Raw genomic sequence first — 13,499 nt, 5'->3', positions numbered from 1 at the left:
TGGAATGGCCTGGTGTTCAAGGTCTCCTACCTTCTACCTGCTTCTCCACCATTACACCTCAAGACCGCCACAGTGCTCAATGTCCACCGAACAGGTCCCTGCCCGGCACATCTCACCCTCTCAAGTCTGCTCCCTCGCCACACGTGCATGCTCTCAGGCCCACATGTTCTCATCTCCTCCAGACCCCTGACTTCTGCCAGTCCTAATACCAATGTCTGTGCTGCTTTTGTCTGTGCATCCAGTCAGCCCATCAAATCCTCACCTTCACTGGCTACTGTGGGTCTTAGAAGCAACAAGGATGTCTTACGCCACTCTCTGAGTGGTAGAACCCCTTATATACAGTCAATACTCAAAGACTATCTGCTGACTGATTTGAACATGAAGACAGCTTCTTCCCTTCCAACGCTAACCTACCTAGACGTGGTGAGACGTGTGGCACCCAAGAAGCACAGAAGTCACCACCAAGAGAACCAGCACCTCCCTGGAATGGAGGGGGTCCCAGTGTGTGGACAGGCCCCAAGGGCTTCTGTCGAGCGTTTGCATGAATGCAAGCTACGGGAGCTGACGGGATCACGGTGGGATGCCCAGGAGGCCCTCAGTCCAGTACCTGCACAAGATGCCTGTGTGCGTGCTCATAGGAAGGCAGCGCTCCCTCCCCGATCAGCTCCGTGTCAAACAGCTCTGTGACCAGGATGTTGGCACGGCATGGCATGTCACCATCTGAGAAACACAAGGAAATACAATCAGAAGCAAGCAAGAGACTAGGAAAAATATATGGGCAAGACAAAGATCGCAGGTGGTGCGATGCTTTAGCACTCTACTGCTAACTGAAAGGTCAGCAATCTGAAAGCAGCAGCCACTCTGCAGGAGAAAAAACCCGGAGATGCTCATGAAGACTGCGGCCTAGGAAACCCTGGCCGATTTACTGTGTTACAGGGTCACTCTGAGTCAGAACTGGTGACAGCACACAATGTGTGCAAGACAACAACAGGTTATTAAGTTAAAAGCCTATGCATATGCTGCGTGGTGAAGCGTCGTGATGTCTGCAACTGACTTTCCAATGGCTCAGCAAAAAAATTCATATATATAAAATCATTGCTGATGTCAGATGGATTTTTTTTCAAATTGTTTTATCTTGGTGTGGGTGACGAGTTTCCCGCTGACTATTTAGACACATTTTATTTTGTGACATTAGCTGCAATCCCCTCAATGTGACAGCTCTCTTCCCACTTCCTCCTTGGCTTCTCCGTGTCCATTTATCCTTCGGTCCTCCCCCCTCCTGCCTTCTCAGCTTGGTTTCTGGGCAAACATTGCCCTTGTATTTTTTATGGCAAAAGGCTAACAGTTGGTAAATTGACATTAAGGGAACACAGGTGTTCACCATACAATTCTTTCAATTTTTCTGCATGTCTAAATATTGTGGGGTGGAGGGGTACTTACAAAAACTGATTAAAAAAAAAAAAAAAAAAAAAAACCTCTACATACCCAAAAAGAAAACCAAGCAAAAATACAGATAGATAATTCAAAACAGAAAAAAAAAAAAAAATCAAACATGGGTAATTTTCTTATTAGCAGCTGGAGAGATACAAATGAACACCTAAGGCAGTGATAGCTGGCTATTAAATTAGTTATAAAATCAGGAAACAATTATTTGAAAAGCAAAACCTCAACAATGATACTTCAGCCACTTCCAGGCCGTAGAGAGCAAGGCTGCCTGGTGGTCCTCAGTCACTGTGAGAGCAGGTGAAGCTACCAATTGAGGCCCAGAGTCTAAACCCCAGGTCCCCGACAGCAAATCCCTGTCAGTTTCTTGCCTCCAATAATCCTTCAAATACTGTTGTCTTAAGATAAGATTTTGGAGGGTCTTTTCTTTAGTTCTATTTTCTAAACCTTCCATAATGTAACTTAATGTTATTGTGCAATTAACAATTTTTAAAGAGCCAAAAAACAAAACAGACTTTGGAAAGGGCTGTTCATCATTAACTGTCAACACTTCTAATGGCTCATAAATTCCAATGTGACAGAGCCCACTCACCTTACTCACAGAACATAAGTCTCATGAACGATAAAAGAGAAAAAAGCAGCAGCCAAGTTGCTCAAAGAAGAAGGGTGGAGCGAGAGAGAGCATTTTTAAAATAAAGGGAATACTATTCTTTTCAGAGAAAAAAGCTGTCCTTAGGTAGATGTTTCAGTTCTGAAACACTGCATTTTGCTTTAACTGTGGTGATAACCTCACTACAGAATTTTCCACAAATCTTTTAACTGTGCATTCCAAGTATTAAAGGTAGAATGTGAGATTTTTAGTAGTCTGCTTCAAACTCCCAGACCATGAAATATATTCTGGAAACCTCAAGACTGTGCTATACAGAAAAATCCCACCTGCTGTATGCTGAGGTAGATGCCAGAACTAAGCAAGCCCCCTCTGCTGTGTAATTACTTCACGTCTATCTGACTGCACCACAGGGCTGACCCACACAGGCATTCCAACTGGCTTACAGCAGTTCACGGGGGGGTTTCGTTTGCCCCAGCTCTCGCCCTTGATCAACTCCACTTACTCATTGCTGATTTGTTTTAACCAGTAGAGAGAGAAACATTGTGAGAAACAAAGGGATTATGTTTGCAGCCGCCACAAAGCCAAGGCCCCATTTTTCTGCAGTTCACTGTGTGCGTTTGCTTTCCCTGCAACGTCTTCCTCTCACACACAAGAGTTAGATAAAGCTTCCAGCACGGGACCTGTTCACCTCACCTGGCCCTACGGTTACCTCAGTGGAATGCTTGTTGATAATCTTAATCTTATCACTGAAGCCATTTTTCTCCACTATCTTCACAGCAGCATCAGCCATAGGCTTGAAAACCTAGAAATTAGAGCAAACACTCAACTAAAAATAAGCAACAAAGTGAGTAAGATCCCTAACACCCCAGGGTAGCAGGACATTTCTAGATTCTGGTGCAAATAGCTGAAGTAAAGGGGCTTCCTCCTGAAGACACAGTGTATTCTGTTACTGTTAATGACGTAGGGAAACTTTCTTTGGTGCCAATGTGATTTACATCAACAAGACCCCATCTGGGTAAGTGCCAACATGTGCCACGGCAATGAAGGCAGAAGGTGAGTTTCGGTTAGGTCGGCTTGATGTGGGAGCTCCCATCTCATGCACTGGGCAGTGGGGATGCTGGGGACCCCAAATGAGGAGGGCAGGTGTTAGTGCCACACAAGGGGAACACCCAGGGCAGGAGGAGCCAGGAGAGAACAGGCCCGGATGTCTGTGGCCTGGGACGAGTGTTGCACTCTCTAGAGGACTTTGTTAGACCACGTGAGAAGACCACCCTCCTGCTCCAAACTGTCAGAAGTCCCCGCTGTTGGCCCAACACAGCCTTTTGTATGATATTCGAGGCCCTTCACAATACGGCCCACCTTTCTGTCCCAGCCTCACACCTCTACCCCGCTGTCCAACGTTCCAACCACACTGACCCCCTCACTGTAGTTAGGCAAGCCTGAGCCTTCCTGGCCCTGAGTTCCTCTCCAGCCTACCCATTGAATCGAACCCAGTGTCCCAGGGCTGCACTAATCTCCAGATTTCTTCCCTGAATCTTTCGGTTGAGCGTAGCTGTGGCAGAGCAGGGAACAGGAGGGAGTGTGGATAGAAGAGCCTGGACTGCTCACCTGCAGACTTTATGTAAGAAACCACAAATGCCAACCTTGTCATGTAAGAAAGCACAAATGCCAACCTTGTCTAAGCCACTGTTATATGGCGACTTTGTAACTCAATCATCGCATCAACCCAGCTTTATAGGGGAAAGTATTTAAGGACATGTTTAACTAAATTCTCAACAAGTTTAAAAGAATATATGCCAAATTTTAACAGTTAAAAAAAAAGAAAAAGAAAAAAAAGGCTATTTTTATATTGCATTTATCAAATTTACTACAGTCATATAAATTATATACATTACCAGAAAACAACTTTTCATGTTTTATTAAGGAAAAAAATGACAGACTGCAAAACCACTGATAAGTGTAACAGGACAGCTGACTCTAGGGACAGTTAAGGCCAGGGTTCTCAACCATGGATGCACATAAAAATATGCAATGGCCAGGCCACACCCCAGAATAACGGAATCAAAATCTCTACAAGTAAGACTAGACATTAGTATCTTTTCAAGCTCCTCAGGTGAGCTTGAGAACCACTGTTTTCAGAGAAGAAAACAGGCCACTGTCTGATTCACCTCTGTCCTTCGCCACAGAACTTCCCTGTGCTTGGCAGAGAAGGCGCTCTCCATCAATGTTGGTGAACAAACAGAGGGGCCCATGCACAGGCACAGGACACACACCCAGCAAGTGTGGCTCACCTCAATGGCATAGCAAAAATCAGCGCCTGCCGTGACCGCCATCATTGACAGGAGTCCCGTGCCAGTGCCAATGTCGAGAACCAAGGCCTTCTGTCCTCTGTCCTTCACCCTGCTCACGGCAGCACGGATACCCTGGTAATACTTTATATTCTAAGAAAAAGGGAGAAATAGCCATCACTTCATTAGTTATTACAAGTGAGATACATGTGAAAAGTGCTTTGTAAAGTTCTAGAGTCCTGCTTGACAGTCCCAGCGTAAGCAGCCCTTCTGGGCCCTACAGGATCAGTACTGGCTAGCTAGCTGGGCCGGCCTTGCTGGGACTCCAAGAGCACTGGGACGGCCTCTTGGCCCTTATTAAGCCACCTTCTCTCCTTTCCCCACCATTCTTCCATACAAACTACCCTCTCCTTCCCTAGCTGTGAGGTACAGCCAGTAAGGGGAACTACAGGTAGCTGGAAGGTAGGAGGGAGAAAGCTTGCCCCTTCCTGTAAGCCTGCTGCCCTCTTCCAGGTCCTTGACTCTGGCTTCCTTCAGCACTCAGATAACCAGCCTCCTCACCCCCTCTTAAAGACCTATGTCTAAAGTCTTTAGTAACTAAAACAGATACATCTTCCATCTGCAACAGTTTGGCTACACAGGCACTCTGACTGATCCTACTGTTGCAAATTATGGAAAAAGTACTTGTATGTTTTTCAAAATACATGTATGTCATATTCCACTGTCAGTGATGGCAAGCATTGATCTATGGGTGGACAGATAGGTGGATAGGCTGAATGATCAGGTATGTCTAAGCAGGAGGGAGTGTGCCTATAACCACGTATAGAGTCAGCAGATGATGTTTCTACATGCATATCTGGATGTGCTATAAGAATGTCCAGGTTTACAGTAGTGCTGACAAGGGGCAAGGTTGTGGTGGCTTCTTGGCCACAGCCAGCTATCCTGAGGGAACGAGCAGTTGGACCTGTGGGCTCAGGACCATGGTCACAGGGGACACCAAGCTCAACTGGCTTAACATACTACACCAAAACACTGTTCTGCATCCTACTTCGGTGAGTAGCAGCTGGGGTCTTAAAAGCTTACAAATGGCCATGCAGAGGCAACGACAAGTCTCTTCTCATCCAGAGCAAAGAAAAATAAAGATGTGTGGAAATAATTAGTCCAAGGGACTAGCAGATCATGTGCTCCTCAGCCTATATGACCATGAGACCAGAAGAACTAGCTACCACTGTCAACCACTAAGAGGGGGATCAGTGCAGGAGATCCTGGATAGAATGGGAGAACAATGTGCAACAAAACTCAAAACCATAAAAAAAAGACAACCAGGTTTGCTGGTCTGATAGATCCTGGTGAGACCTCCGAGACTATGGCCCCTAGTTACCCTTCAGGTCTGGAATTGAACTCACTTCTGTGGCTTCCAGCCAAACAACAGATGGACATATGGGATGAACATTTACATCAAGCAGATACACACTCCCTGGAGTGAGGGACAACAAAAGGGCAGTGTTTGCACAGAGAGATAGCTCAGGGGCAGGAACGCATGGGAAGGAAGGACACAGGGAAGAGGTAACTGGGGAGGAAGTGGGAAGAGAGCTGTTACACTGTGAGGAACTACAGTCAATGTCATGAAACAAAATGTGTATGAAATGCTGCAGGGAAAATGAATTTTCTCTGTAAACTTTCACCCAAATCATAAAAAAAAAATTTCAGGAAGTAGCATATGATCTAGAACCAATGATACCGAAGGAGGAAGTCGAAGCTACAGTGAAAGAATTGGCAAAGAGCAAGGTTCCAGGAATTGACAGAATACCCATTGAGATGTTTCAACAAACGGATGCCCCATTGGAGGCACTCACTCGGTCATGCCAAGAGATTTGGAAGACAGATACCTGGCCAACTGACTGGAAAAGATCCATATTTATACCCACTCCAAAGAAAGGGGATCCCACAGAATGTGGAAATTATAGAACAGTATCATTAATATCATATGCAAGTAAGATCTTACTGAAGATAATTCAAAAATGGTTGCAGCAGTATATTGACAGAGAACTTCCAGAGGTGCAAGCTGGATTCAGAAGAGGACACAGAACAAGAGATATCATAGCTGTTGTTAGATGGATCTTGGCTCAAGGCAAAGAATACCAGAAAGATGTTTACTTGTGTTTTATTGACTATGCAAAGGTATTTGATTGTGTGGATCATGACAAATTATGGATAACATTGAGAAGAATGGGAATTCCTGAACACTTGATTGTACTCATGAGGAACCTGTACCTTGCCCAGGAGGCTGTCATTCGAACGGAACAAGGGAACACTACATGGTTCAAAATCAAGAAGGGAGTATGTCAGGGTTGCAAATAATCCGAGAAGCTGGACTATATGAAGAAAAACATGGCATCAGGATTGGAGGAAGACTCATTAATAACCTGAGATATGCAGATGATACAACTTTGCTTGCTGAAAGCAAGGATGACTTGAGGCACTTACTGATAAAGGTTGAAGAATACAGTCTGCAGTATGAATTATGTCTCAATATAAAGAAAACAAAAATCCTCACAACTGGACCAATGAGCAGCATCACAATAAATGGAGAGAAGATTGAGGTTGTCAAAGAATTCATGTTGCTTGGTTCCATAATCGAGGCTAATGGAAGCAGCAGTCAGGACATCAGACGACGTGTAGCACTGGTCAGGAGGAACTGTTTCAAGTGCTGAGGAGCAAGGATGTCTCCTTGAGGACTAAGGTGCACCTGACACAAGCCATGATATTTCCAATCGCCTCGTATGCATGTGAAAGCTGGACAATGAGTAAGGAAGACCAAAGAAGAGTTGATGCTTTTGAGTTGTGGTGTTGGCGAAGAATGCTGAAAGTACCATGGGCTGCTAAAAGAACTAACAGATCTGTCCTGGAGGAAGTGCACCCGAAATGCTCCTTGGAAGTGAGAATGGCTAGACTTCGTCTCACCTACTTTGGTCATGTTGTCAGAAGGGACCATTCCTTGGAGAAGGATGTCATGCTTGGTAAGGTGGAGGGTCGACAAAAGAGGGGAAGGCCTTCAATGAGATGGCCTGACACGGTGGCTGCGATGATAGGCTCAAGTATAGCAGGGATCATGGAGCTGGTGCGGGATCGGGCAGTGTTTCATTCTGCTGTGCATGGGGTCACTATGAGTCAGAAATGACTCAACGGCACCTAACAACAACAACATGCAGCACTAAAGAATAATGTAGAGTCTGCAAAACACCGCATAATATGGATGAACTTGGAGGACATTATGGTGAGTGACGTAAGTCAATCACAGAAGGACAAATGTATTAGTTTGTTGTTGTGGAGGGTCAAGGAAAGGTTTATATATGGAGGGAAACTTTGTTGGTTGCCAGGGGTGGGAGGGGAGAGGAGGGAACACTGCGGAAAAATAAAAAATGCATCCACCCATGTCACTTTAGTTTTGTGTATTTCACTGTACATAAATTATATTTCAATAAAATACATTTAAAAAAAAACAAACATTTAACACCTCAGAAACCCAAAGGGGTCACTATGAGTCAGAAATGACTCAATGCCAGTGAGTTCGGTTTCCTGGTATATAGGATCAAAGAAGCTTTGGTGGCATAGTGCCTAAGGCATGTGACTGTTAATCAGAAGGCTGGTAGTTCAAACCCAGCAACCTGAAAGACAGGAAATTTAAGGGACAATGAGTTTATGTATTAACAACATAACCAAAACCAAAACCAAACCTAGTGCCATCAAGTCAGATCTGACTCATAGTGACCCCTCCTTGGGTTTCTGAGGCAGTATCACTATCGAAGTAGACTGCCCAACCTTCCTTCTGAGGAGTGGCTGGTGGGTTTGAACCACCAGCCTTCTGGTTAGCAGTCAAATGCCTTAGGTACTACACCACCAGGGTGTGGTAACACCATAACAGTGGGCAACAATTCAGAAAAGGAGGGTAAGAAGGGTTGCAAAACTTGAAGAATGCAATCAATGTCACAGAAATTACTGGATTTAGTGTATGTTCTATGTATTCTCAACGACAAAAAATTTAAAAAAAAATAAAACTCTAAAGGGTCTTCTTTAAACAGAAAAAAAAAAAAAAAAAAAAACACTGGCTCCAGATAGAAGCTCTAAGATATAAGAAACGAGAAGAAACTGGCAAGTATGCGAGCAGAGCTAAACAAAAAAGCTGCCTGGATAAGGCAACAACTGTAGTACCTTCCGGAATTTAAGAACAAAAGCAAAAATAAAATTCATACAGCATGGGGGGTGGGGGGTGACCAGAGTTCAAATTCTAAGTTTTAGTTTTGAGAGATACATACTAGGTGGTAAAACTAAAGAAAAACAAGGGAATAACTAATACAAAATTCAAGATGGGGGAAACTTCTGGGAGGAGGGAGAGAAATGCCATGAAGAAGAGGTGCACAGGGATTCCGAGTCATGGTAATGGTTGGAATACCCGAGTAGTGAAGCTAAGAGCATTTACTCTACTATTCGCCGTGAAACTGTACATATACACTCTATGTGTTCTTTTACGTATAGTAGAAGCCCTAGTGGCAATGTGGTTAAAGCATTTGGCTGCTAATTCAAAGGTCAACGGTTCGAACCCACCAGCTGTACCACAAGAGAAAGATGAGGCAATCTGCTTTCACAAAAACTTAAAGCCTTGGAAACCCTAAGGGGGTTCTAGAGTCACTATGAATCAGACTCCACTTGACAGTAGTGAGCTTTTTTTTTTTTTTTTTTGTATGCATATGTTTAAACCCACCAACCACTCCTCAGAATGAAGGTTGGGCAATCCTACTTCCATAGTGATACCACCTCGGAAACCCAAGAAGGGGTCGCTGTGGGTCGGGGCTGACTCGACAGCGCATAACAACAACAACATGCATATGTCAAGAATTTTTTTTTTAAATAAAAATGGTCCCAACTACCAATGCCAACCACTCAGAAAGGGATCAAAATTGGAGATCCTGTACAGAGTGGGAGAAAAATGTGGAACAAAACCCACAATCATAAAAATGACCAGGCTTACTAGTCTGATAGAGACTGGTGAAACCTCCGGGACCATGGCCCCAAGTAATGCTTCAGGGCTGGAATCGATCTCACTCCTGTGGCTTAACTTTCAGGCAAACAAGCCTATGAGCTAAACACCTGCACCAGGGAGATGCACTCATTAGCACAATCAACCACACAAAGTCAGAAGGGCAGCATATGCACAGAGAGAAATTGAGGGAGGCAGGTATGCAGAGCCAAGAAGGACACCAGGAAAGGGTGACCACAGGGAGGAAGTGGAAGGTGAGACGTTACACTGCAGAGGATATAACTAACGTCACAGGACAAAATGTGCATGAACCATTGAACGTAAAACAAATCTGGTTCATAAAATTACACCCAAATCACAATAAAAAGTTTGAAAAAACAAAAAGGTACGAGATCTTAAAACAGCAACAATGAACTCTAAAAGAATGTGGAATGATGATGTCAAAATTCTGAAGGGAAGTTACTTCCAAACAAGAGTCCGTATCCAGCCTAACTCTTAAGTATAAAGATGGTATGAAGAAGTTTTCAGCTAAGCACAATCTCAGAAACCTTACTTCCCATGCACCCTCTCACAGAAACTGAGGAAATGTGCTTCACCAAAAAGGGGAAGTAAACCAACAGAGAGGAAGACGGGGCCCAGGAAGAGCCACATAAAAGAAGTGAAGGAAATCCCCAGGAGGATCAGCAAGGATCCCAAGAAAACAGATACACAGCAGCTGTGAGGAACCACCACCAGTCCAGACTGGAGCAGGTCAGGGCAAGCCTGGAGACATTCTCCAACAAGAGAAAACACACTGAATCTCGGATGTATCTCACCATTCTGGGAGGAAATTTAGACAACTGGGATGAGTCTGGGCATTAAGTGATTTATACATAGAACACTAAGGCAAAAGTAATCATTAACAAAGAGTTGTGCAAGAAAGGAAAAGTAATCAGATTATATCACACAGCTCAACTGTGAACAGTGTTTACATAGTCTTGATAGGGAAACTTCACTAACACAACACCCACTTATAAATGCTTTACAAATATGAACTCATTTGAGCCTCATAACAGCCCTTCCAGGAAGTACTACTGTAACCCCTATTTTACAAATTAGAAAACTGAGGTACAAAGAGGTAAAGCAACTTCCCCACTGCAACACTAAATACCGATTTAACCAAAAAATTCTAACTGCGCTGGGAGGAAAAGAGAATGAGTTGGGAGGAGGACCTGAAAGAAAACCAAATTCTCAGCTCTCATAGCTGGAAAATTAATAGCTAGTAGGCATGTAGATAATGATGTTAAACACCAAGAAACAGCTAAAGACGAAGAAATACGGCTGCCTCTGAGGTAAGCATAAAACGGTTTTGTACGGGGGAAGCAGCACACCAGAGGACTGTTTTGTTTTTTTTAAGTAATTTACCAAGATGAAATTCATGTGACATATTAATCACATTAAAGTGAACAATTCAGTGTCATTTATTATATTCACAGCTGTGTACTCACCACCTCTATCTAGTTTCAAAATATTTCTGTTGTTTCAAAGTAAAATTCCTTTCACCAAATAAGCAGTTTCTCCCCACTGCCCACGTCCCTCAGTCCCTGGCAACCACTCATCAGTGCTCTTTCTCTGGAGATTAATCTACTCTGGATAGCTCATATACATGGAATCACATCATGCTTGACCCTTTGTATCCGGCTTCTCTCACTCAGCATGTTTCTGAGGTTCATCCATGCTGTGGCATGCATCAGTACTTCATCCCTTCTCAGGGCTGAAGAATATTATTCTATGGTGTGTATATACCACAATTTGCTTACGGGAAAGTAAGTTCTGAGTAACAGCTTTGGCTGCAGAGCTCAGGGATGCTTAGATTACTGACAGTGCACATTGCACTCATAATAAAGTAACCACACAAGAATTTATGGTCAGAACTTTGTGAGCTCAATGTCTCCCATGTGGTCTGCTTGCCCTTAACTCCAATACAATCTTAAACTGCATCTCTCAAAGCATGATGCCCAGTGTATAGGGGTATTACTACCACTGTCCATGACTCAACAGACAACAGCTATGGCTTCCGAACAGTTCTAGGGCATGGGGCACATTTTAAGAGGGCTGCTGACATATTAGAATAGAGTGACAGAATCAGTAGAGGATCTGGTTAGTCACGCTAAATGAGACCAGAACTGCACCACCATTCCATAAGTCAATCAGTAAAAAAAGCTCTGATAAAACACAAATTGTGACAGAGACAAGCGAAAATGTAATTCTGCAATGGAGGCTGAATATGCTTTTCAAAACATAGTCTGCAGTGACCTCTAGAGATACAATTTTAAAAATACAAACTGGACCAGTGAAGCAGCATATAATTAAAAGAATTTTTTTCTAGAGAGGATCTTGGAGACCATCTAGTATACATGTTCATTTTAAATCTGAACCATTGAGACCCAGAGAGGGGACATGTTTTCTCCAAGGTCACAATGAGGACAACAGCAGAGTTGAAAGTTAGGAGCCAGCCTCCTGACTGATTGCCAGACCACTACACCACATTGCCTCTCAGCATCACTCTAACATCGTGCTTGGGGGTGGGGGGAGAAGGGGATTAACCCTTAACAGAAGATTTCACAACCCCATAGAGACAATGGTTTCCTTTTACACTTACTCTGTCCTTGTCATGCAGCATATCTGCATAGGATGACCTAAAACAAAAGGAATATTGGTCAGAAACATCTGCTAATGATAAACATCAATGCTTGAGATTATTCACATGTATAAACCCATTCCTAATCAGGTGGAACAAACATGTCATCTACGCCCATAGTTTCAAAACTATTTTAGTAGATGTGTAAGTGGTCATTCTTAAACAGTACCAGAGACAGGTATTCATTTTCAGCTAAGAACTCCAGATGTAAAAATGTTCCAGTAGTCAACCCTGTCACAGTGACTCCATAGCCACCAGCATTCTGATCACTGCATGATATTCTCCTCGGGAACAACTCAGACTCAATTTGCCTGATACTTCATGTAATCTTGCATATACTTACACATGGGGGTAATCCAGGGAAGGAGGGAGGGAAAGGGTATACCTGTCATCTAGGTGAAGGGCACCATGTCATCTGGGACCTGATGGAGTTCCCTAAGCTCAGAGTGTCAAAGGGGAGAGAGCCATTTCTCTCGATTTTCTACATAGAAATTCAAATCTGAGAAACCCCTGGCAGGGTCAGGATGAGCCCTCTCCCAACCCACTCCCCACTGGCCCAGTGTTTTCTGAGAGTTCCAGATAAAATAGCTTTTATCTGGAAGCTGCATATAAAATTAAGTTCTGCAGAGATTCCATCATTGATCCGAAGCTTCCACTCTGGCCACCCTCTCCTGGTACTCCTACTCCCGGATTCCTGGCTGAGTCTACCCACCCTGATTGTTAACAGCATGACCGCCCACTCCACACCCAAAAAGGAGTCCAAGTCGTCTGCTTTGAGACCAAGTGCCCCATTCTGCTGTAGACAACTATGAATAAACCCGTGTCACCTCGCAATCTCCTGGTGGTAGTCATAGTGTTCGTCCTCCTCCAGCCACTCCACAGACCCCGTGGTTGGGTTGGCCCGGCCACAGAAGACCTTCATGGTGCCACTTGGCTCCTCAGGTTCACAGAGGAGCAGCCTGGACAGCTCACTTCTGTGGACAGGTGTGGTTGTCAGAAACTTATTCACATTCTGATACCCAAAAACGGAGAGAAAAAAGACAGGAAATGAAAAAAAAATCAAGAAATTGACAAAAGTGTCTAAATCACCGAAAGAAAGCTATCAGTATGTTGATTTCTCCGGCAAGAGCTACAATTGTTGTATTTTTTATATCAGCATGTGACATCAAAAACTACAATGCGTAAATTTACAAAGCTGTCTGGGAGTTTCATCAGTTCCCCATGATATCACAATGGTCCAATGAGCCTCACAGGTATGTCTGGATACAGCCTGCGGGTGAATGCAGGTGGGAAGGGAAAGGAAGGCAGGCAAGATCCAGGAGGAAAGAAGAGCAAAAAGAGATGCCAGGTGTGATAAAGGAGTGCTACCAATACTGCCTCAGTTTATGACATGCTCTGTTTAGGGAAAAATACAAAGAATAATTCAAGAAAGCCTTCACC

General features: G+C 43.9%; 1 protein-coding gene across 1 annotated transcript in view; it reads right to left on the bottom strand.

Moving 5' to 3' along the window:
• PRMT7 (protein arginine methyltransferase 7) overlaps positions 1–12,981 on the bottom strand; it is a 39,640-nt gene extending 26,659 nt beyond the window's left edge. Inside the window, exons 1-5 of the mRNA XM_007940400.2 lie at positions 12,887–12,981; positions 12,021–12,057; positions 4,345–4,494; positions 2,747–2,855; positions 608–720 (exon numbers count right to left, since the gene is read on the bottom strand). Coding sequence (XP_007938591.1) covers positions 608–720; positions 2,747–2,855; positions 4,345–4,494; positions 12,021–12,057; positions 12,887–12,981 — 504 coding nt within the window. The remainder of the gene's footprint in view (positions 1–607; positions 721–2,746; positions 2,856–4,344; positions 4,495–12,020; positions 12,058–12,886) is intronic.
• Between the last annotated feature and the right edge of the window lie 518 nt (positions 12,982–13,499).

Source organism: Orycteropus afer, unplaced genomic scaffold (assembly GCF_000298275.1).
Source record: "Orycteropus afer afer isolate SDZICR_OR568_19922 unplaced genomic scaffold, OryAfe1.0 scaffold00067, whole genome shotgun sequence".
In the NCBI taxonomy this organism is placed as follows: domain Eukaryota; kingdom Metazoa; phylum Chordata; class Mammalia; order Tubulidentata; family Orycteropodidae; genus Orycteropus; species Orycteropus afer.
The sequence above is the reverse complement of the archived record's forward strand: the minus strand, read 5'-3'. Positions and strand labels throughout refer to the sequence as shown.